At 36.9% G+C, this 23476-nt stretch overlaps 1 protein-coding gene across 3 annotated transcripts in view; it reads left to right on the top strand.

The window, feature by feature from the left end:
* The window catches only part of TRAPPC8 (trafficking protein particle complex subunit 8), a 115953-nt gene that overhangs the window by 6986 nt on the left and 85491 nt on the right, over window positions 1-23476 (top strand). For 2 of the 3 annotated variants that reach the window (XM_075213466.1, XM_075213465.1), the window contains exons 3-13: window positions 5533-5616; window positions 11197-11286; window positions 13293-13467; window positions 14163-14316; window positions 14928-15018; window positions 16064-16314; window positions 16714-16829; window positions 18243-18393; window positions 18586-18686; window positions 19060-19165; window positions 22296-22427. In XM_075213466.1, coding sequence (XP_075069567.1) covers window positions 5533-5616; window positions 11197-11286; window positions 13293-13467; window positions 14163-14316; window positions 14928-15018; window positions 16064-16314; window positions 16714-16829; window positions 18243-18393; window positions 18586-18686; window positions 19060-19165; window positions 22296-22427 — 1451 coding nt within the window. The remainder of the gene's footprint in view (window positions 1-5532; window positions 5617-11196; window positions 11287-13292; window positions 13468-14162; window positions 14317-14927; window positions 15019-16063; window positions 16315-16713; window positions 16830-18242; window positions 18394-18585; window positions 18687-19059; window positions 19166-22295; window positions 22428-23476) is intronic. The other variant, XM_075213467.1, reaches the window with a different exon arrangement.

Here is a 23476-nt window from a genome sequence, read left to right as displayed (position 1 = left end):
TTTAATTACAGTGGGGTATCAGACTGGGAGAATGTGTACTGGGAGCAGGGAGGAACAGTAGTTTGGAGAAAAGGTGCTGGGAGAGAGAGAGAGACAGCAGACTGGGACAAGCACTGTGCTCACAAGAAGAAGACTCAGTCACCAGGCAGAGAAGAGAAGGCAAAACTTATGAGGCTGCTGCTGCGGATCTCCATTGGTCAGAGGAGCATGTGATGGGCTCCTCCAATCACTCCTCTCAGCCCTGAGCAGAGTCTAATGGTAATTATTTCCCTAGCAGCCTAGTCCAAGCCTAGTTTGGTGTTTTAATTGGTTTACAGCATTGTTTGCAGTGGTTGATGTTTAAATTGCTTTAGAGAAGTAAAGAAGAATAAAGATATAAGAATAAAGAGGAAAGTGACAGGTACCTAATGTTGCATTGTTTCAACACATCTAAAAAAGCTAATCCTATTTCTAAACATCATCACCATTTATTTATATAGTGCCACTGATTGCGCAGCGCTGTACAGAGAACTCACTCACATCAGTCCCTGCCCCATTGGAGCTTACAGTCTAAATTCCCTAACATACACACACACAGACAGAGAGAAAGAGACTAGGGTCAATTTTGATAGCAGCCAATTAACCTACTAGTATGTTTTTGGAGTGTGGGAGGAAACCGGAGCACCCGGAGGAAACCCACGCAAATGCGGGGAGAACATACAAACTCCACACAGATAAGGCCATGGTCGGGAATTGAACTTATAACCCCAGTGTTGTGAGACAGAAGTGCTAAGTGGATTGAGAACTGTTGCAGAATGGATGTGTAATTTTTTTTCTGAAATGCCAAAAGTTGCTAAAGTTTGTGCCCCCTGCAGAAGGCAACTTGGGACACTTCGGAAAGAGCAAGAGTGTCATTGTTCAGGTTCTCAAGATATTGCAATATCGGATTGTGAGAAAGATCCAGATTTTACATTACAGGATTCAGAGCTAATTCAGGCTCTTAACATATCTCCTCAAGAGCTAGGAGAATTCCCTGTAAAAGCAATGCCTGGTAAATATCAACGAAGGATAGCAGTGGTTGCAAAATTTTTGTTTCAAAGCGGCTCATTCTGTGTAATTTAATGGAGGTATACAGATTGTTTACAGACCAGTTCCCAACATGCAAGTCAGTTTTTCAAAATTTGCAGAGCTTTCACCAAACAGCTGTGTTTTTGCAGGTCAGAGTGGCACACACACTGTGATTCATCAAAACATGAAACTTATAATAGAAATGCTAGATATATAAAGACTGTCTTGCAAAGGTGATTTTCAACTCAGCATTAATCAGCTGCCACATGGGGGACTGTACATCTTGTCCTGGGACTTTAGAAATCAAGACCTTACTTGAGGAAGCATGAAAAAGTGTCACGTTCCCCCAATCGATTTCTGTTGACAGATACACTTTAGAAACGATGCAGTGGAAGCTCATAAATTTGTTGACCACCAAAAAAAGATTTTCTACTCCTCTGATGGGTCAACAATTTTTTGACTGGGCAGAAGAAAACCTTACAGGAATGTATTTTACTTTCTCTATACTAGAAGAACATATTGAGACAGCAATATTTCTAGATGATCGTTTGAAAAACACTAAAAATTCCTGGGACCCAGAAATGTCATGCTTTCATACATGCAGCATCAAAAACAAAAATCTTTGAAGACTTTTTCCTTGTCACAATATTCATTGGAACAGATGGTGACAATATCCCAAGAAAAGCTTCCACTTGCTGACATCAGAGGGTATGTAACTGAAATCCATGACAACAAATGGTGGCTCGCATTTATTCTGGAGAAAGATGAAAACATTGATGAAGTGAAAGTGACATTCCTCCATACAGTTGTTCCAGCACCATTTTTATCATACCCAAGGAAGCAAGATGTTTTATGGATTACTATAGTACTAAAAATGAAGCTTTCAGCCAGTTCCAACCCATCAAGTAGCGCCATCCATCCAGAGCACCAGCACCAAATAGTGATAGTAAGCTTTCTTCAAATATATGTGAGACATAAAACTAACACAAATGTTTTAAATATTTCAGTATTAACATACTGTGACATTGTACATACTATATACATCAAAGGGAATGTTTAAGGAGATAAATTTAAAAGTAATCAACTGGCCTAGGTAGTTCTCATTTTCATTATTTTAACAAACAGTTCAAAGTTAAAACTCTTGTAGCAAATGATCCCAAAGAAAACTTTGGGGATTTATTAACAACAGTGTGACCAATTGTTGATATGTTTTTCAAAAATTAAAAAATATGGCTTTTGGAGAAAATCTAAATTTTGATTTTGAAAATTTTACAATTTCTATTGTTATTGCGACATACTGCTGTTATATATTATGAAAACCCATAAAAAGATGTTTAAAATGAGTCCTTGTCCAACTCGCTGTTAAAAGCAAATTTTTTCTGTTAAAAAAAGGAGCTTTAAAGCCATATAACTTCAGAACCAGTGTACACATCAGCCTAAGATTCATGGCAGCATTTATTGTACTAAATTTCATTACAATTTGAAAAAGTTAGTTTGAAGGCATGTGTTGATTTTTTGTGGAATGACCCAATTATCTATTAATTTACACATTTTTTTTCTATTTTATTTCTATTTTTGATAGGACAAGTTGTTAATGGGCAGGTATATAGCAGATCTCAGACTTAACCCAAAATATGCCTTTAGAAAATGTTGGGTCAGCATCAATCTGAAATGACAATTTGACTGTCTGCATTATTGGTTCTACATGGTAATCTAAAGCCTTCAGACTTTTTAGGCAACATCCAAATGGATATTTTTGGAGTGTATATGAAGTGCATCAAATCTCTAAAAACAACCCTCCACTCAGATAAGTTTTTAGGTTGCTTGCTGGAATATCAATAAATTGAGCAATATTTATCACTTTATCTTCTGCTGAACCAGGCTTAACAATATATCCCTTTCTTTAGACTAGCGATATTTGTACGTACTTGAATCACTGTCTTCAAACACCTACAAGCAGCATTGCTAGAGCTTACAAATTCTGGTGTGGCAGTAACTCCATACAAATACAACCCGACTTTTATACATAGGCGTACAAAGCATTTATCACTAGCCTAAGTATCCAAGGTTTTCTATTCATGGTAGCCAAACTAATTATGCAACTGGGGCTGCTCAGCATATTTATACAAACCTAAGTATAATAGGTTTTTAGTTAATTCAAGAACCATTGAAGCACCAGCTTTCAATTTACTATACACTGTGGATCAGATTTACCTGTATTGCTTTTTGTTGCTTACTGTGTACATTAATATTTGACTCACATTTTATTCTGTAAAGTTATGTACATTTTAAGTTTATTTCATTATTTAGCCCAGTTGCGCAAAATTATGTTTATAAATGTTGCATCTGCTGTGAGTGTCAATAACAGCCTTTATATGCAGTCGGTGTTGTTTTGTTTGTTTCCTGACTCCTCAATCATTACAACCAGCTGATGAATGCTGTTGTAGTGGGATTCCACTGGAGTGCTTCCACATTTGTAACAGGAAATCCCTGTGATGACACCATGTAACCTTACGAAGAATTTCCTCCAGGCTTGTAGGACCGGGTCTTCACTTGGTGCAGCAGAATCCGCTATCCCATGCAAGGCATTACTATTAGGTCCATGCTGACTTGGATCTAATGATAACGGCTATGTAGTTGCAAATCAAATTTGCATTGGATTTATTAGTAGTAAAGAAGTGAAGATCTATTGGCATATCTGACTCCTAAAGGTCTCACCTGGTTATAAATAAAATACATTGTAAACCAAATCCAAAAAAGAAAACTTATTTCTGTTGCTATAAATCCAAAAGACCTTCACTAAAAGTACTTATTTGTTATCTCAGGAGAACTGGCTAAAAACACTTCAAGCTTGTTTTCTGGGATAGCTCAGATTATGTAAAAGTAACAATAAAATAATGAAAGGCTTTTTGACAAGGTTTTCTCTACCTAATGCATATAGAATAAAATGGTATATGCTTAAATATCTTACCATAAAAAAATATCTATGGGAGGAATTCAAATAGTAAAAAAAAAAAATCTGTGCGAGGTGCCTCCGGAATGGCCGTGAAACACTTTGCTCGGATTTTGTTGTTTTGTTACAGAAATAACGCTCCTTTTTGCTTGCGCCTCATAGAGGTGCGAGCAAAAATCACTAAAATAATTCCTCAACATTGTGGCCAAATGAATCTGCCCCTATATGTGCTAAAGTAACAAAAAATTATTTTTTGTAGCTTGAGCCATTAAAAAAAAGTAATTTCCTGCCAAGTTAACATAGGGCAAAACCATGAAAATAGGCTTTGGTAGCTTGGTTGTAAACGTTATGAAATAGTTCATACTATATCCAAGCAGTGCGGAATATTTATATTTACCTGTTTTCTCAGCTTTCATCATCTGGTTCATTCAGTGATTACTAAAACTGAGAGAGATGTGAGATAACCTTATCCTAAGAGTTTACATATAGAGTGCTATAAAGTGCAAAACTTTTATTGTGACTTTTTAATTTTTGTATCGTTAAAGTGTCGTGTAAGCGCCACAGGCATCAAAGAAAATGTATGCCTCGTTTTTACTTGGCAAAACAATTTTTTTTTTTTTTTCTTGCATGTACAATTTTTGTTCCCAGTTAGTTTTGACATATAGCTAAGTTTATTACATAATGCTTAATACTTGTGTATTTTTTTTGCATACCTTTTGGAATTGGTAAGTTTTGAACAGGTTTGTAAATGTTGAGGTTATTGAAAAGCTGAGGTTTTCCAGATATTCCGAATACCTAAATATCAAGTATACATTAAAGGAGTTGTCCATTTTTGGAAACCCCCATGTAGCAATGTTTGTGTGTGTGGGTTTCCTCGCCTGTGTCCACTGGTGCTTCCTGATGCTGAAAGTGATGCCAAGCAGCTATTGCAGCTTACTGCGCTGTAGGACACTCTTTAGTTGTAATCAGCAGAGCGCAAATTATTTTGGGATATCCCACAACTATTTTATACATGGAAGGGGCAAAATTCATGAGAGGGCAGTTGTGCACTTTTGGACAACACCTTTAATTTGCTTACATTTTCTACTTTTTGATTACTATTGAATGCCTTCACAGATGTCTTATGATGATTTGTCCTCTAGTCTTGCAGTGAATATGCCTGTATCTCTTTCCTTATTAGATGTCAATGTTCTCTTTTCTCAAACTATTGAGCAAGTTTAAACTAAACGGTGATTTATCATTAATCCTCCATAAACAATTGTAATGCAGCAATTTTTATTTATTTCATTGTAGTATTGTTACATTGAATATAGCCTTTAAAAACAACATTTCTATTTTCAATTTCAATTACTTTTTTTCTATCATTTTCTTCTTTAGAGACTAAAGTAATGAAATGTTTTGCAAAATGTAACCTACTTACTTGTGTTCTTTTCCTGATCAAGCGTCTTTATTTTTTTTATTTTTTTTATATATATATGTAGAAAACGGCTTGATGTATAATTTTAGTTCAATAATGTCATGTTCTCTCTCAGATCGCTCTCTTAAAGCTAGTGTCCCTTGGTACAATAATTGGAAAGACACATTGACGGAACTCAACAAGTCCAAGTTTTATTCAGGTAGTATTGGGACTGGGGCTGAAAAAGAGTTGCCCTCTACCTAATCCATGTCCGTCTTTTTAGTCCTCTTTTCCCTTACCATTGTGCTAGGACTATCTAGCACCCTCCTAATCTAGTTGTGTATTTTTCCTAAATTTTGTCGAAAACAAGCAATTGATGGTGATGGTTATTTGTGATCTGACTCATTTTATGTAAATCTACTAACATTACCCCCCTAAAAATGCTTGGTTCCCTAAATGTAATGTTATAATTTTTTTGTTGTTGTAATAGCTTTGATATGGTTAGCTAAAGTTTTTTGTTAGGCAGACAGCAAATCTTAAGAAATTTAAGAGTGAATGAAGTCAGGTACTTTAAAAAAAAAAAAAAAAATTGTATCTACTAGAGTTCAAGTTTTCCCTGGCTCTTTCAAATGTCCTTCTGGGTTTCACAGTGTGGCTACATTTGTTTTTTCATCCCTGAATTCACTAGAGCAGTGCTGTCCAGTTATTTACGTGAAGTGGGTTATTTATCTAATAGACTAAGATTTCAGGGAATATTGGTGGTTGGATGACCATCAGTTGCACAGCTCGAAACTAGAAAATCAGACGCAGTATTAGGAAAAACCATTGGTGTCTAAATGTTAATTTCTCTCTATAAATCATCTGCTTTAACTCTAACCATAGCATCCAAAGTGACTACTATCTGGTCTGGCACTATAGTGGGAAACTGGAACAAGAGATAAATATGTCCATCTAAGAGCTCCCTCAGTTTGGCTGTATGTTAGTGTATGGGACAAATGATGTAGTAAAGAGAGTGTATAATTCACGTGCCTGTGTTAGAATGGTGAAATTTTAGTTGTTTTGTAGTTCTGAATATTAAAAACAAATATTTACGGGCGAGTGTAACTTCAGTAATACAGTTTGGGGTAAGTCCTTTACATTTCTGCTATTGTGCCCCGTAATCTCTCATTAAGTCACGTATTTACTCCTGGAATTTAAACTGTTAGCTCAAAGAAGTCCTGTGACTGTCTTCTACATTTTTAATTTCTGCTTTTGCACAATAGATCGAGGGAATAGTGCAAATCGTAGAATGGTATACAGACTTTAACATTTCTAGTTGGTGTTTCTTGTTCAAAGCTCGTAAAGATTATGGCATCCACTTTGTCTCTACTACTAAGATCAGATGTTAGCACAATAAGTGCTGACACATTATTTTATCACACAGTGAGTTTTACCAAAGTACTTTCCGGTCTTTGTTATATGTGTAGTTTTGTAGTCTTCATTCAACTAGTTCATAGCAGTTCATTCTGCAGTCCAAGCAATGATGCTTTATGTGTAGCCTTATTTTTTGAGAGGCTTGCAAATGCCTAATAAATTTTATTTTTTGTTTTTATTTTTTCTTATTTGTTTCTGTTTATTTTAACAATGGGATTTCTGTCTTTTTCTTTTATCTTTATTTTGTATTATTTTTGGCAACATATGCAACCCCCACACTTTCTGATATAGCAGAGTGAGTGTTCAGGGTCCCTAGCATAATGCTGGAGACCATTTGGTTTTCTCCATTCCTTGCTGCCTTAACAGGTAGGGCTGGGGTAAAACAAACTCTAGGAAAACCTGTTCCCAGCCCAAGTGCATTCTGGGTTGAGTCATAGAAGCTAATCTTGGGTGGTATGCCCTCAGCCTAGTGAACCGTCGATGAGGCTGGAAAGTACCTCCCAACCCCACCCAATGATATGTGAAGATCTATTGCATTACTCCCCAGGTTCTCACGCAGGGACCATTTTAATACACCACTTCCAAAGTGCTTTGAGGTGCATGTGGGATGGAAGGAGTCCTCCAAGTCCACCCATCCTTTCTGTAGAAAAAATAGATTTGTGTTTTTTTTTTTTTCCCTTTGTAGGCATTTATCTTATTTTAGTAATGCCCAGTATAATCCTAATTGAACATGTTCAGTTCAATTAATGGCTTCCTGCTGAATGCATGAAAAATGCACATGCTCTCAGCAGGACAGTTCAATCCTTCAGATTTCTACTGAATGCATCAAAGGCATAACGTTCTATTGATACGTAGATCATTGGTTTGAATGGAGCCCTACAATTGGTTGCTTTCACTTCCTTTTTAGTTCATTGCATATAAAGGCAGGTATAGAATGTGCTCGGTACTAAACAAAGTTCATACATTGAACTTTTTTTTTTATAAAGCATAACATTGTGGGTGAGAGTCTGAGCTTTACTGTATTTTCATATCAATTGTCCTTTTTCTCCTGCACAAATGAATATATTGCCAGTTGGGTGGCATCAAGAAGTAGCCAGGTGGGGGCCTTTGCAATAATTAAACGTTGAAATCCTGACCTTGTATTGATTTAACCTTGAGATTATCATTTTATATATTCTTCTCTTCTTCTTCGAGGCCCAGTTGTCTGCAGTTTTTCCGTATTCAAAGTTTGTATGATCTGTTCCCTTCAGTGAACTCAACATCAGATTTATTAGTGTGCTCTGCTTCACGGGATTCCTTTAAACAGTTTTTAATAAGGTTTTAGAATAGAAAACCCCCTTTCACATTCAGCTATTCTTACTGGTATGGTCGGTCCAATAGTTTTTGTTCAAATTGAAAAAGATTTTTTGAGCTCATTTGTTGTTGAACATGTATGCATTATTAGTTTTGAATCTAGATTTTTGTAGGGCTCTAGCTGAAACCATTTTGATGCAACTGCCCAGTTTACTACTTTTTCAAACTAAGATTGCAGGACTTCCATTTTTAGAATAATGCTCAAAAATAATCTCATAAGATTCATTTTGATCATGGCTGTCTCTATAGAAAACTCTTGAAAAACTGGATATGATTGGCATATTTGGAAATCTTGCTGGTTAATAACTGTGCCTATGTATAGCTGTTCGTCTTAAAAGCATTGCATTAGCGTCAAAACAATTTATTTGAAGGTCTGACCATTCACCAGCAAGATGTAGATGGAGTTTGTTAAAATAAGAAGCAGGTGGTATGTATTTTAATTCCATAATGCATAGTTCTGTAAATTCTAAGGGGGAATTCAATTGACCTCAAGTCCCCCGCGCAACCGTTTTTAGCTAACCACGCGTAAAAAAATCGTGCAATTCAATTGAAAAACAGGTAACACTGCCCCCACGCGTTAATCATTGGTGCTTTGTGACTTTTTAAGGGGAGGGTTTAACGCGGTCATCTAAGGGGGGAAAAAAAAGGATTGGCATACATTGTATTGCATTGCACAACCTTTCTATTTTATAATATCTACATACAGTACTTTCTCTTAGCATATTTTTTTATTTTACTATTTTTTTTACAATAGAATCATCTATACCATGTCAAAACACATTAGTACATACATATTGGTACAAAAAACATACATAAATATAATTAGTGATTTTTGTGGGTTTTTTTTTTTTTCATTTTTTTTCCCATTTTTTTTTTTTTAAAGTAAAATCAACTTTTTCATGTTATGCATTACTGATAAACATAGTTTCTTTTTTTCTTTTTTTTATTACATGATTTCAAATAGTTTCTCATTTTTTTTTATTTTTAGCACACCCCAAAGAGGTGCGAGATAAAACAGCATATTGGCCTGTTTAACGCACCACGTTAAAAAATAATTGAATAGCTTTTAACACGGCTGCCTCTCGCACACCCTATACTTTCACACCCTATACTTTCAATAAATCTTCTACTTGAGCGCGATAGGACAGACTTAACAAAAAAAAAAAAATGGTGCGTTAAAAATTGAATTGAATAGCGGGCAAAGTTAATGCGCTCCAAAATGAAGAAAAAATATGTTAAAATGATTTAACATGGTGTTAAAAAATAACTCGCGGTCAATTGAATGCCCCCCTAAGATGGGATCTATTTCTTTTAAATTGACATTGTGCTTTGCCAAATTTGAGACAATTTAGACAAATGAGTCAGCAGAACTGAAAGGCATCATAAGTGAAGCTGTGAAGTTGTAGGGGTCACTGCCTTTCAGCCCGCGGCAGGGGTTTTGTGCCAGGGTGGGCGCACCTGACAAAGTGCGGGAAGAGCACTGAACTGAATTGACAACTTACTCAAGTTTCTCAAATTGCCACAGTAGTGGTTACAGGCGCTTGTGGGGTTAAGTATTTCTCCAGTTGCAAATGTAAGGCATTTTTGCTGCTTTGTAAGTTAAGGATAGGAACGTTACTTAAAAAATAAAAAAATGCCCCAAATTGCATTTGATTATTAGGTTAAATGTTTTCACTGATTTAATAATTACAGAAAAATAATAAAACAGTGAAAATGGATAATATTTCTTTTCAGAGCATTAATATTGCTCTGTAAATTTATATTGTCCACTTTTTTTTTTTATTGTTGGCGGTTTCTGGTTTTATAAAGCTGAGCGTGGCTCTCCACACTTTCAATAGGGTATATATTCATTTAAAGTGACAATTGTTGTCTATAATATGAAAGAAACAATGTTTGTTCTGAGTTCTTAAAATAAAAAAAAAAATTACAATTGTAAATTTTTAAATTATTATTATTATCTTTGACTTATAAGGCGCCACAAAGGGTCCGCAGCACCGTACATTACATATACAGAAAACAGAACCAAGACACAACATGATACACAAATATATACAAACACAGATGACAGGGTAAAGCAAATCACATTATATCTGACAGATAGTGAAAGGGATAGTAGAACAGGGAAAACAGGACTAGCGAACCAGGCCAAGAGGTACAGAGGGTGAAAGAACAGTAGAAGGAGCACACAAGGAAAGAGGGCCCTGCTCATGAGAGCTAACAACCTAAAGGGAGGGGGAGACACATAAAGGGTGGTACTAACTAGGGGAGAGAGCCAGGACAAGAAAGTTAGGAGGACTGATAGACTTGAATAAAGAAATGAGTCTTAAGGGCACGCTTGAAGCTTTTGAGAGTAGATGCTAACCTGATGGAACGTGGAAGATCGTTCCACAGCAGGGGAGCAGCCCGGGCAAAGTCCTGAAGATGAGAGTGAGAGGAGGTGATCAGTGAAGTAGTGAGGCGGCGGTCAGAGGCAGAACGGAGGGGGCGGGTAGGAGTGTAGGTAGAGATGAGATTGGAGATGTAGGGAGGGGATGATTCACTTTTATTAAGTTTTTGTACTTTAAAATAGTACATTATTTGATACATTAAATTCAATTCTTAAAACAAACAAGTCCAGTGTGAATGTGCTTTTAAGTCTTGTATGAAAAGTTTACGATAATTTTTTTTTTTTTTTACTTATCCAGCCTCAAGTGTAATATTTGTACACATAATGAAGAAAATATTAGAATTATCCTTTTGTGAGTGTTTGCGTTTTGTATGTTTTTGCTAGTATTTTAAATGGTAGAAATTAAGTGACCCTATGTGCATATCATTGGTAACAAACCTCCTCATCTACTTGGGCGACTTAGTTTCAGACTGTACCAAAGATTGTTTTTGAAAGGAAAGGCATTTCACTTCTGTTTTATGGAAATCTGTTGTAATTTTTTTTTTTTTTCAATAAATCTCCCTTTATCAAGTAGTTTCTGTGTAGGTGTTTGTATAAATTTACAAATCAGCAAGTGTAATTTTAATATTTTCTTTTTGTCTCTTGCAGCAACTACAACTTGGTTTGAATCCTATCGGGAGAGCTTTTTTCAGTGCATGCCAGCCTCAGACCATGAATTCTTAAACCATTATTTGGCGTGTATCCTTTTCAGTGTGATATATTTTGCCATTGATAGCTATGTATTTAACGAGGCGATATTGTTTCTTTGGGCAAGTCGCCTATTGTATGTCTGTAAAGGCATTTTTTAACCACTTAATTCATGTGCTAAAGTTTGGTTCTTAGAAACCAAAAATAGTCATTTTAAATTACCTGTATTATGCTTTACATATGACCAAATCCTTAAAGATCAGTAAATGCATCCCGCACCATAATAAATCCATTAGAACTCTTCCTAAAGGAAACCATCACTTGAGCCTGTATCCCGCATTTTGGTGTGTATCACACATTTACTTATCCTTGTGTGGAGAACAAGGAGCAGGAGGTGTACAATAGATCTCTCCCTGTGCTGAGTTTTACTTACAAAAGTGCACTTTTAATGATGGGAACGGATTTATAAACTGTAGCCAATCATAGTTTCCCTTTGTACTTGATTATACTAACTATTCTTATCCTGGGTATATATTTACAGCCACTGATTAATAGTTGCTCATATGATTTGCCATGGATGCTGAACCAATGCATGGACATCGGGGTTGAGAAATGCGTTTGTCCACATTTGCCCCTGTTTGATGATATCTTTCCCTCAGTCTTCCATGCCAATATCCCTTTGGCCACTGCTGCTATATCAGTATGTTGTGGAGTTTTAGTCACTATATATAATCTTCTAAATATTGTTCTTTCAATAAACCTCTCAAAGTCACTTGAGTCTTTTCCTTTAGACATAGACATGGCTACCAACTAGGTTTAAGGATTTTATGACACCAACCATGTTAACTCCGGAACTACAGTTATGTTGAAGCTCATTCTTACTATATACTCCGTAGACGACGTGCTGAAGATTTTACCATGTTAGACTAAGTCTAGCATTTTACCCTTTTTATTGTAGACATTCCTACATATATGATGAAAAGTTGATTAGATCCACTTATTGAGCTGAGGCTTGTAAATGTAGGCTTTATATTCTCATTGTAGCTGTCCTGAAGATGAGTTTTGCTTTAGGTTCTTATATCTCTGGAAACTGTCATATAATTCCCATGCTATTTCCTCCAGTGGCTAAACAGTATAGATGAGCAAAATTTTGGGAAGTTTTCCATTAGATAGGCTATTAATTTTATTCCCTATTTGGAATTTTGCATGGTTCGATGGTGGAATTTAGCCTTAAGACTTACCAGTCCTACCCAATCCACACAATAAATCACAGATGAGTTCAACTTGTTGTTCCACCTCTATTTATAGACTGTAAATTCTGCAAAATGCAAATTAACATATACAATGTGGAATAGTGAAGAAAAGTGGGACTCAAATGCTTTACTAGAACTTCATACATTGTTGAAACAACCTTTTCCTTCACAAAGCTCTAGGCCTGTGAAATGTTGCTGCAAATTCTCTAATCTGTGCCGAAATGTAACAATGTTTTCATATCTGTAGATATAATATAAAATCCTAACCTTGTATATTCAGTGAATCGTATTCAAAATACCTAACTCTACAATGCCAATGGTAAAGGCATATAATATGTTCTACATAAAATTGTTCTCACGCCAATGTTCTATTTCCAGTGAAATCAATCTTTCCCAGGGTCAAACCATATGCTGGAATAGTACGCAACAGTACATATAATAACGAGACATAGTTTTCCTGGGTAGAGAAAGTTAAGCCACCAAAAAGTAATTTCTATATGTAATTCATATATCCCAGAAACAAATGCACTTCTGGCACCTAAATCTGGACCTGTTAAAATGTGCAAATGTCAATTTTAATCCTTTGCTTTTGTAATGGTCAGTAATTTAATTGTAGTACTGTAGGTTATCATGTGATACTGCAAACACCTGCTATACTACTAAATTCATGCAGTAAATTATGTTTAATGTGCGTCGATAACAGGGAACTAATGAACTGATCACTGGTGTTCTGCTGCTTCTTCTTCATCCTTTGTGTAGCTTAGAATTCTACCTTGTATTATTTTGGCTTAACAATCTCTTTAGGCATGTTAGTTGTTTCTTCACATGAACCCGAACCTGTGGAACAGTTTCTTAAGTTATCGCAGGAACAACATCGGATTCAACACAGTAATGACTATTCTTATCCTAAGTGGTTTACACCCAACACACTCAAGTATTATGTGCTGCTGCATGATGTCAGCATTGGTGATGAGAAAAGGTGAGCTTGGAACCCTTGCTTTTTAATAGAATTTTAGAAAAGGTGTGTGAATTGGACAGACCCTCCCCCCCCCCAGTTAACACTGTGTACTTTTATCAGTCTGACTATTTCAGTGTTGCTCTTACAAGATTTTTATTTTAGTACTCCTCTCAGACTGCCTCCATTATCCGTTAAAATGCCAGTGCCTGTTGTCCCCTAGCTATACAGAAGCATACATGTGACATGCTGTTGGACCTACAGTATGTCGGCCCAACCCCTGTATACATGGCTTGGAGAATAGCCAAAGCCATTTATATGTGTAGACCCATACTGAAAAAAGGTTACTGGTGAGTGACATCATGACAGGGGATCCCATGCTGGGTGTGTCACCAGCCTAGCCTATTTATAACCTGGTGCCGGTAACAGCTTTTCAGGGGTATCCCATGTTGTTTTTTGCAACTACCAACCTGGGCTATGAGTGCTGATGATTTATATATAAAAAAAAAATAAAAATCCATGTGACTATTCCTGTAATTGCATGTGACCACATTTTGCATCTGAGGTTTTTGAAGCAATTGCATCTTATGCAACATCAGGCCCTATGTCTGTTACAGCGTATTTATACTTTTTAAGAGTTTATTTAGGTTTATTGTACTTCTGATTCATCATGCTGTTGTTTTTACTTTATATTTTGGCATATTTGTGGTTTTGTCAAGGGCTGATTCAGTCTATGAAGAAATGATACAACGGTATGGGACTCAGGGATGCTACTTACTTAAAATTAATTCTCGAACGTCTGGTAAAGGAACTGATGAACAAATACCTGATCCTTGGAGTCAGTACATCCAGAAAAACAGCATCCACAATCAGGTATGTTATGAAAGGCTATTTGATGAGTGAAACTAGATACTGTTGTTTTTTTTTTTTTTTTTTTGGCAGGCTGTAAATCCTTAACCTCTTTCATACCTTAATGGCAAAATTAAATTTCACATTTAGGTGGTGTGCTGGTTTCACAACGAGCAACTTTTTACTTTGCAAACTACCCCAGTAAATGTTGTATTTTTTTGGTTACTGATAGTGCTTTATTTTTTGTAGTATAAGGTGTACAACCCTATTTTTTCTGAGTTAATATCCCATTAATAATCTTTATTTTGGTACCTTAATATCGCCATCGATAATAAACATGACGATGCTAAACATTTCTCTCTCACTACTTCTCTTGGCCTATTAAAGTTGGTTACCGCTCCCCTTCACTGTGGTGGCCATACCTAATGTACCTGTTTTGTTTTGTTTTCCTCAGCAGTACCAGTAATTTCTCCAAATCCCTTTTCTCCTTTTTGTTTTGAAGCTACAGATTAGTGTCTTAAAAAACCAATACAACCCACGCTCCAAGCAAAAGCTGTATATCACACATTTAGTAATCTTCATAATGCCAGCCGGTTGTATTATTTGCTTAAATAATTTTCTGTTTGTTCTCCTAGGATTCCTATGAAGATAGCTCTAATGCTGTTTTACCAAATAAGAATGTGGATCATGTAATTTCACTGGATGGTTTGGAACACACTGTAAAAGGTTGGAAAATTTAAATATCTTTCAAGTTTAGGTGCATGACCTGTAAATGTTGTGTTTTCAACACTGCCAGCATATACCGGTATTCTCTTGGTGACATGGTTGTGTGTTTTTTGTTTTTTTTTGTTTTTTTGTAATTATGTTCATCTGTTAAACTATTTCAGTATTGAAAATAAAAAATGATTTTGTGGGACATTAGGCTTCTTTGCCGTAAAGGATATTTGTGCATAGAATATTTCTTTGATTCATCCCCTTCTATCAACTGGTCATTGTAGCACTTTGGCTCCCTTTGCCTGAGACCAACTATTGGGTTAAACCATTTCAGAGCTAGGTGACTAGTGATATTTTGGGTATTCTCTCTTGGTTGGCAATGTGGAAGTGAATGCATGACTTGGTTTGGGTGCCACATGCAATAAAGATTATTTAACCTTGTATAGACCTGCTTCTTGCCATTTCCTGGAGCAGCCTATCATGGACTGTGCTGTGGGGTGTCGCCCACCGAGGAGACTGCTATTAAAGATGGTGTTGAAAGAAAATCGATAAGACTTTATAGATGATAATGGAAACTAAAATTTGCACATAGGCCTGTCAGATCCAGTGAACCATAAGACTATTTGACGAATTTGCTTAAATAAGCAAACTGAGTGTGTTGTAGTGTCAGTCATGTTCTCATATGAAGGGACAGATAAGGTGACCATAGGGATTGATGTTCAGTATCTCCCAGCTTTACATGCAGGTAGATTCTCTCAACTTTCTCATTCATTCCATTTGGGGGACACTGCTTACCATGGGGTTTAGAGAGTGCTGTGCTGCGGGTAAGGCACTGAAAAGCCAGCGACTTTTCTGGCCTGCTCTCTACAGTGCCCTCTCCACCACATGTAAGCAGTGTCCTCCAAATAGTTTCAGAGATATTGATTTTATGTTGAGTAAAACAAATTGGCAAAAAGAGGATTTTTGTGTTTTTGGGTTTTTTGGGGGGTTTTTTTGGGTTTTTTTTTTTTTGTTTTTTTAAATGTAAACTGATTGGTTTTCTTGGTTTTCCCCATAGAATCTGTGTTAAACAGTTTAAAGACACACCCACTTGACCAGCTTAGTGATGATGGTAGTAGTTTTGATGGACTTGATAATGGGAGACCACCGATTCCAATCAATGAGACAAAGAAGACAGTGACTGGAACTCCCCATGGCAGTTGTTTGACTCTTACTGACCATGATCGCATTAGGCAGTTCATACAGGAATTCACCTTCCGGGGACTTATACCACACACAGAAAAGATCATCCGACAACTGAATGATCAGGTTAGCAGAATGCTTCTGCTTTTATCTCTCTGTGCGCTCCTACTTGCTTTAAATGGTGCATGCCATGTTAAGTATAGCTATTCAACCACTGCCACACTACTAGGAATAAATGTGTAGTGGGTATTTTCAGGAACTTTTGTTGCCCTTTAGACGTTTGCTCCCTAGGCAACCACCTAAGTATGCTTGGTAGTAGTGCTTACCCTGAATATATGTGATATCATCTTTATGTAGTGTTTTCATTTAATACTTGCTTTCTAAAAGAGTGTTGTGTGTATTTATGTATGTAAGTATTTATAATAGTGTGTGTTTTAGATTTCCACCAGATGCCCCTGAGATTCAGGTTATGAAAATGGCTGATTTGTGTTTTTGTGTTTTTCTGCAATCGCATTTTCGTTTCAGTTAATATCCAGGAAGGGGTTGAGCCGCTCATTGTTTTCTGCCACAAAGAAATGGTTCAGTGGTAGCAAAGTACCAGAAAAAAGCATTAATGAGCTGAAGAATACCTCAGGATTATTGTAAGTCTTCCCCGTTTTTGCAGGTTGATAACATTAAACACTCTGGACCTGATTCTTTAAGACATACATGCCGACTTTTAAAATTTCTCCCCCGGGGGAGAAGTCATGTGACGAGGTAGGAGGGGGCATGGTGATGTTGTCACGTCACCATAGCTCCGCCCCCACCATAAAATGTCGAAATTCACGGCATTGAATAGTGGTGATGGGGCTTAATGACGGGATTAAGCCCCGCCCCTGCCATTCAATGCCGTGAATTTCGGCGAAAACGGGAGTTTTGCCTACTCTTCGGGAGCCTTCCGGGAGAGTAGGCAAGTATGCATTAAGACACACAAAGTGCCAAAAAAAAGGAGTAAATTTGCTCCTGGACAAACCATGTTACAATGCAAGGAGTGCAAATTAGTTTATTATTTTGCACGTAAGCAAAATACTTATTTTTCATGCAACACACACATATTTGATAGCTTTATTTTACACTTTACTATTTAAAGTTGATTAAGGCCATGCCCTACCCCAACAAAACAAATCTCCCCCCGTTTTAAATTTAACTCGCCCTCGAATGCAACATAGTTTTGCCAAGGTGCAAATTCACTCTTTGCTTCGTTTCCTTAATGAATCGGGCCTTTTAATGTTCTCATGAGTTAATTTTATTAAATTAGGACATAAATGGGGCTTAACCAAGGAGCATTTTCCTAAAGAGGAAGTAGGCTGGGCATTGGAGTAGTGATTTTTTTACACTTTACAACATGTGCATATGCAGCCAGATCCACAAACCCTCAATATTTGCACAGGTCATTTTCTGTGTGTACTTCCAGAAATTGAAGTTGAGGGTGACTTGTGGTGCTGCTTCTTTGTTATGTGTGAGAAATTAGGAGTGTTTGTGCAAATAGAAATGTATACCACCATGCATGTTCTGCAGTTCTTAAAATAGCTTTATTGACTTTATATTGCATTATTTTTTGCATATTCCAGGCAGCTTTAAGGGTTTAGTAGACAAAATATGTAAACCTGTCTGCTCCATATCATTTGTCGTAGAGCAGATCAACATTTTTCTTATTTGCTAATATAGGATGTATAGGAAGTAACTTTTTTGTGTCTTGTCATTTAAAAACAACTTATTTTTGTATCGTGAGCAAGATGTGATAGTACAAGGTTGTGTGGTTCACAATTTGCACAATTTCATATTCTGCTTCATCATATTGTAATGTGGTCAACTTGACAATATTTCACTACAATGCTAGTGAGAATATCTAGTGGTCCTATGCAGAACCTTTAGTTGCCTCCTAAACCTTGTTGCACTAGGCGACCATCTAAGTTTGCCTGTGGTAGCGCCAGACCTGAATGTAAGTCATAACACCTTATGTAGAATTTTCATTTGCTTTTTAAAATATTTATGGTTTATATATTTTTGTTTAGATATCCACCAGAGGCTCCTGAACTTCAGATTAGGAAAATGGCAGATTTGTGTTTTTTGGTGCAACATTACGATCTGGCATACAGCTGCTATCACACTGCAAAAAAGGACTTTTTGAGTGACCAAGCAATGCTTTATGCTGCAGGTTCTCTGGTATGTATCGCCTCCATCCAACAAGTTCTTATACAAACAGTAGCTTTAATTTGCAGTTCATATGTTCATTTCAGAGTTAACATTATAACAAATTTTATATACTTCTGAGACTATGAACAACTTTTGTTATTTTGTACAGAATTATTTTTTCCTCTGCATAGTCTGACTTGTCTTATATACATTTCTTTGCAGGAAATGGCTGCAGTATCTGCTTTTTTACAGCCTGGTGCTCCCAGACCTTACCCTGCTCATTACATGGACACTGCAATACAGACGTACAGAGATATATGCAAGTAAGAAAACCATGAATCTTGTTTGTTAATGAAAACACTTGCAGGGCAGTGACTTTTAAGTACAGCCTATCTGTTGGTTTGTAAGGTTATTCATTCCCTGAAACAATTTAGAAAAAAATAGTGGGGCTATTAACTAGTACTTGACAGTCAGCCACCAGTACTGTTAAACTTTCTATGTTTTTCTGATCTCCGAAATGTGTGGTGTTTTTTTTTATCCAAAAGATCTATTTTATCCCCTCCCACTTTCTAATGAATATTGACAATAAGTTAATTTTGACGATGAAATAGTTTCTAACAAAAGTTTGCACAAGCTAATTTGTCCATCTGGTTTTTGGCAGTACTTTTCTTAGTTAAATACTTTATTTTACTCTAGGAATATGGTTTTGGCAGAAAGATGTGTCCTGTTAAGTGCTGAAATTTTAAAAAGTCAGGGTAAATATTCAGAATCTGCTGCCCTTTTGATCCGTCTGACAAGCGAGGTAAGAAAATTTAAATAGTTTTGTGTTCATTTTTGCTACATCTGGGAAAAGGTTTGGTGTCTAAGCAAAATAATTAAGTATTTTAAAGTAGAAAATGATGTTGTTGTCATCTGTAATGGCGCACATATTTATTGAGAAATTTTCTCATTTGCTGATTTTGTGCTAATGCGTTCACACACGTTGAATGTGCATTTTCTCTTTAATTTTTTATGCTGCCTGTATTTTTATTTATGGTTGTAATGTGCACCGACAAATTCACTCAAATTCATTAAAAATTTCACTGAGTTTAATTGAGCTTTACTAAAGATGGTATTCCATATTTGTGTGGTTTGTATTGATTTGTGGGTTACATGCAATGTTTATAAATATTTTAGTTTGCCATTTTAGGTCCTAAGATTAAAATAGATAAAATGGGATCCTTCACTCCGCTTATATACTGCACACCATAAAAAGTTCAGTTTGAAAACTCAGCAACGTTACTAGACAGAGCTGGACAGAACGTTTCTTTATGATAACTGTGACAGGATGGACTTCCTCTGCCATCCTGTCATTTTGCTGGATACCGCCTGGGCCTGCCTTGCCACTGTCCCCTTTCTTTATCCCAAAAACATCCCCTCTAACAGCTATAGGGAAGCTCTGCTGCCACCTCCAGACTCCTTCACTGGCACCCGGAATTGCTTCCTTTGGGTAACTATTGCAGTTAGTTCACCCCCTGTTAGTTCACTCCCTTGCTGGACTGCTTAGTTGGTACCATTAGCTGCCGAGGAGAGGGGGAGCTCAGCCTCCCTTTCACCCCTGGTTACAGTATCTCTAGGGCAGGAAATTTATCTTTAAATCTTTCCACCTAAAAATACTTCCAAGTACCCTGCCTCTGGGTTTGGCTCTCCCCCTTGGCCGAATATGGCTCCAGGGAGAAGGTGCCAGATCCCGGGGCATCAGTACCTCAGGTTGCCGTTCCTGATGCACCAGTATGGCTCTTTGCATCTCCTGGACTAATTTCAATCCAGGTGGTGCTGCTGCAAGTCCCCTCTGACAGCTGCAGAGCTGCAGCTGCCAGTGGGGTTCACTCTCGGGGAGTCCCAGGCTGCTTCTTCGTCCAGAGGCAGTTCCCTGCTGGACCACCAAACCCTGGGGGACCCTTTGGCACCACGTCACTCTGATCCCACGGACAGGGACCGGAGCTGTGGCAGAAACCCGCCAGAGGAGCCCCAGATTCCCACTGGACCACCAGGGAATAGTAAGAACACTTTTTTTATGTTACACATTTAACACATTTTTATTTTTTATTTTTACACATTTACTATACATACCATACATTTATACGCACCCAGCACCAGGAATTAACCCTTTCAGCGTTGCACGTCAGTAATTTACTTGCGCTGCAGTGCCCATACTTTACATATTACCATTCATTTATTTAAATATACATTTTTACTGTCCCTAGCGCCGGGATTAAACACCTTCACTGCTGTGGTGCCAATTATTACTCCCCCATCACTGCAGTGCACTTTTTAAAATACATTGTTTATTATTATATACATTTAAATACCCATTTTACACGCCTGGTTCACAGCACAGGTGAATTAACTGCTGTGGCGCCACGTATAAACCCTCCCGATGCCGGATCACAATTAAAGAACTCCGTGCCCGGCCACAATAATATATTATTTGCATTCTTTATAAGTTTCATAGCATCACACGCGTTTAAAAATTATTATGGTTCTCATCAGTTGGCAAAAACTGTGTTTTTACAGAATTGACTGAAGTCACAGTAAAATAAACATTTAACAAAATAGGTGTAGACTTGGTTTCACTGGAAATACAAATTTTCCAATGTAATTTTAGCTTCACTATTAAAGTTTTAAATTTACCAATCTCTAGACTGCTTCTTTAAAAATAAAAATTCCAGTGTTTAGTTCACATAATATGAATATACTTTTGTGGACATTATTATGTAATTTATCTAGGTTCAGGAATTGTCTGCTTTTGCTCCATGGAATGAAATATTTTATAATTCTTTATTCCTTTGTGAAGTTTTGTGAAGTTTTATCATTTTCAGTATCACTTCCTCTGAATTTGCTGTAGATCATGTCACTTACGTAGTAACCTTAGTACCTTTTAGTTTGCCTATTGTTATCGAAACAGTATTTGGTCTTTCGCTGTGTTTCATGTATAAAGGTGAAGTGAACTCTTATTTAAAACAACTTGCTGCACTTTGAGGGGGTCATGATACAAATGAATAGCATACTATGACAGGAAACAGCAGGTAGATATGGCCCTGCCCAAATGAGTTAATAGTCTAAGGCAGTGGTTCCCAAACTGTGTGCCGTGGCTCCCTGGGGTGCCATTGCCAGGGCCAGTGGTAAGCAAGGTGGGGGACTACTTTGTAATTATTATGGCTTAGCGGTGCCTTGAAAAAAATTATGGAGACCCTAAGGATGCCTCGAACTGAGAACGTTTGTGATCCACTGGCCTAAGGGGTAAATTTTTCAAGCTCTGGGTTTGAAAAAGTGGAGATGTTGCCTATAGCAACCAGTCAGATTCTAACTGTCATTTTGTAGAATGTACTAAATATTGATAGATAAAATCTGGTTGCTATAGGCAACATCTCCACTTTTTCAAATCCGCAGATTGATAAATTTACCCCTAAGAGTTGTATATCTGCTCATGGTAAGTTGAAGTATGTTGAATACAGTCTAAATAGACCACAAAGTTACGATCTATTGATTGCTATGAGAAATGATTTGGTTATGCTGACTGCTTTGTGGATGCTTCATAAAGCAAGCTGGGTTCAGGGACCACCTAGTGTTTGAGTGAATTACAGACTTTTATTATAGACAAAGCATGTCCATAATGACCAATAGATGAATATTTTGAGGTTGAGATCAGTGTTTGATGGTCTGATTAAACTACGGGAAATGCCCTTGTGTTACCCACAGTACGATAGTACATTGCTTGAAGAATTCCAAAGGTTATTTTTTTAATTTGTTTAGTAAGACTAATCACTCTATTAGATATATTCCACAACCTGGTCAATAGATAGCCACTGATGAATTGAATGAATTTTTCTAATCCACAAATATTCAAGTAATTTAATACTCTGTGTATAACTGTGACTTTTTGACCGTAGGACTCAGACCTCCGGAGTGCACTTCTTCTTGAGCAAGCTGCTCACTGCTTTATTAACATGAAGAGTCCAATGGTGAGGAAGTTTGCTTTCCACATGATTCTAGCAGGCCATCGTTTTAGCAAAGCAGGACAGGTGAGTACAGGCTAAAAATGAATACATTAATTTATTTTAGAGATTCCGTACCAGAGGAATAAATGTGACTTTCCAGGCAATGGGTAGGATTGCTGTGTAGTGTAGTTTTGGTAAATATTGTGAGTGTCTCAATTATATGGTGTGGTCAGGTTGAAAGGTGTAGTATTGTGTGGGACTGGCAGTATAATTGTCTTATGTACATTGAACTGTCTATATTGTATTGTATAATTTATACCCTACTTTCAGTATAATCTTTAGCATGTAATAAGTGCAAACACTACGATAGTACTTGTAATTGACCAGAAATGAGGGTTATGTATATATATATAATGAGTATACTGAGCAGAAATAGATCACCTGTGTGAAGATATGTATACAGTATAACACAGGCAATACAATTTATGTAATGGAGCAGACCGTTATTTTCCTGTATTATATATGTTATCTTAGCCAATACATGATAGAGAGCAAAGACAGGTCACAATGTCTATAATAGAGTGAATAATGTACATAATACAGTGCAGTTTGGGTAATGTTTATACTACAGCAGATAATTGCTTTATTACATAGATTATACTCTCTTCTGTACTGTATACGTTATCAGCTCTATATCATTTATTCACAAATCTTCTGTCCTAAGGGATTTTGGTTTTATCTGAAAAACCTCACTGAGGAATTTCTTAGCGTTTACTGTTAAAACCAAAAAAAGCCTGAAATCTATTTACTGGGCAAGGTTCCCCCCCTGGAACACTGGGATCTTTCACACACACACCATTGGCACTTTAGCAAGTCTCCGTGCTCCCACTCTTTTATATAGAAGCCAGGTGTGCTTTTCTGTTCTAGGTACAGTACATGTCGTCTTGTTTCATCATCACACTCTGGGCCATTGAAGGAAACCCAGGGAAATCCTGAAATAGTGTGGGATTCCACATAAGCTCCGACGCCCCTCCGGTTAGCAGTGATAGACATTTAAGTAGATGCGCTGCTCCTGTAATATAGAAACTCAGCAAGTGAATGTGGGGTAACGGAGGATTGAAACAGCCCTAATG

Source organism: Mixophyes fleayi, chromosome 5 (genome assembly GCF_038048845.1).
Source record: "Mixophyes fleayi isolate aMixFle1 chromosome 5, aMixFle1.hap1, whole genome shotgun sequence".
In the NCBI taxonomy this organism is placed as follows: Eukaryota; Metazoa; Chordata; class Amphibia; order Anura; family Limnodynastidae; genus Mixophyes; species Mixophyes fleayi.
Note: the sequence above shows the minus strand (reverse complement) of the source record. Positions and strands in the feature narration are given on the sequence as shown.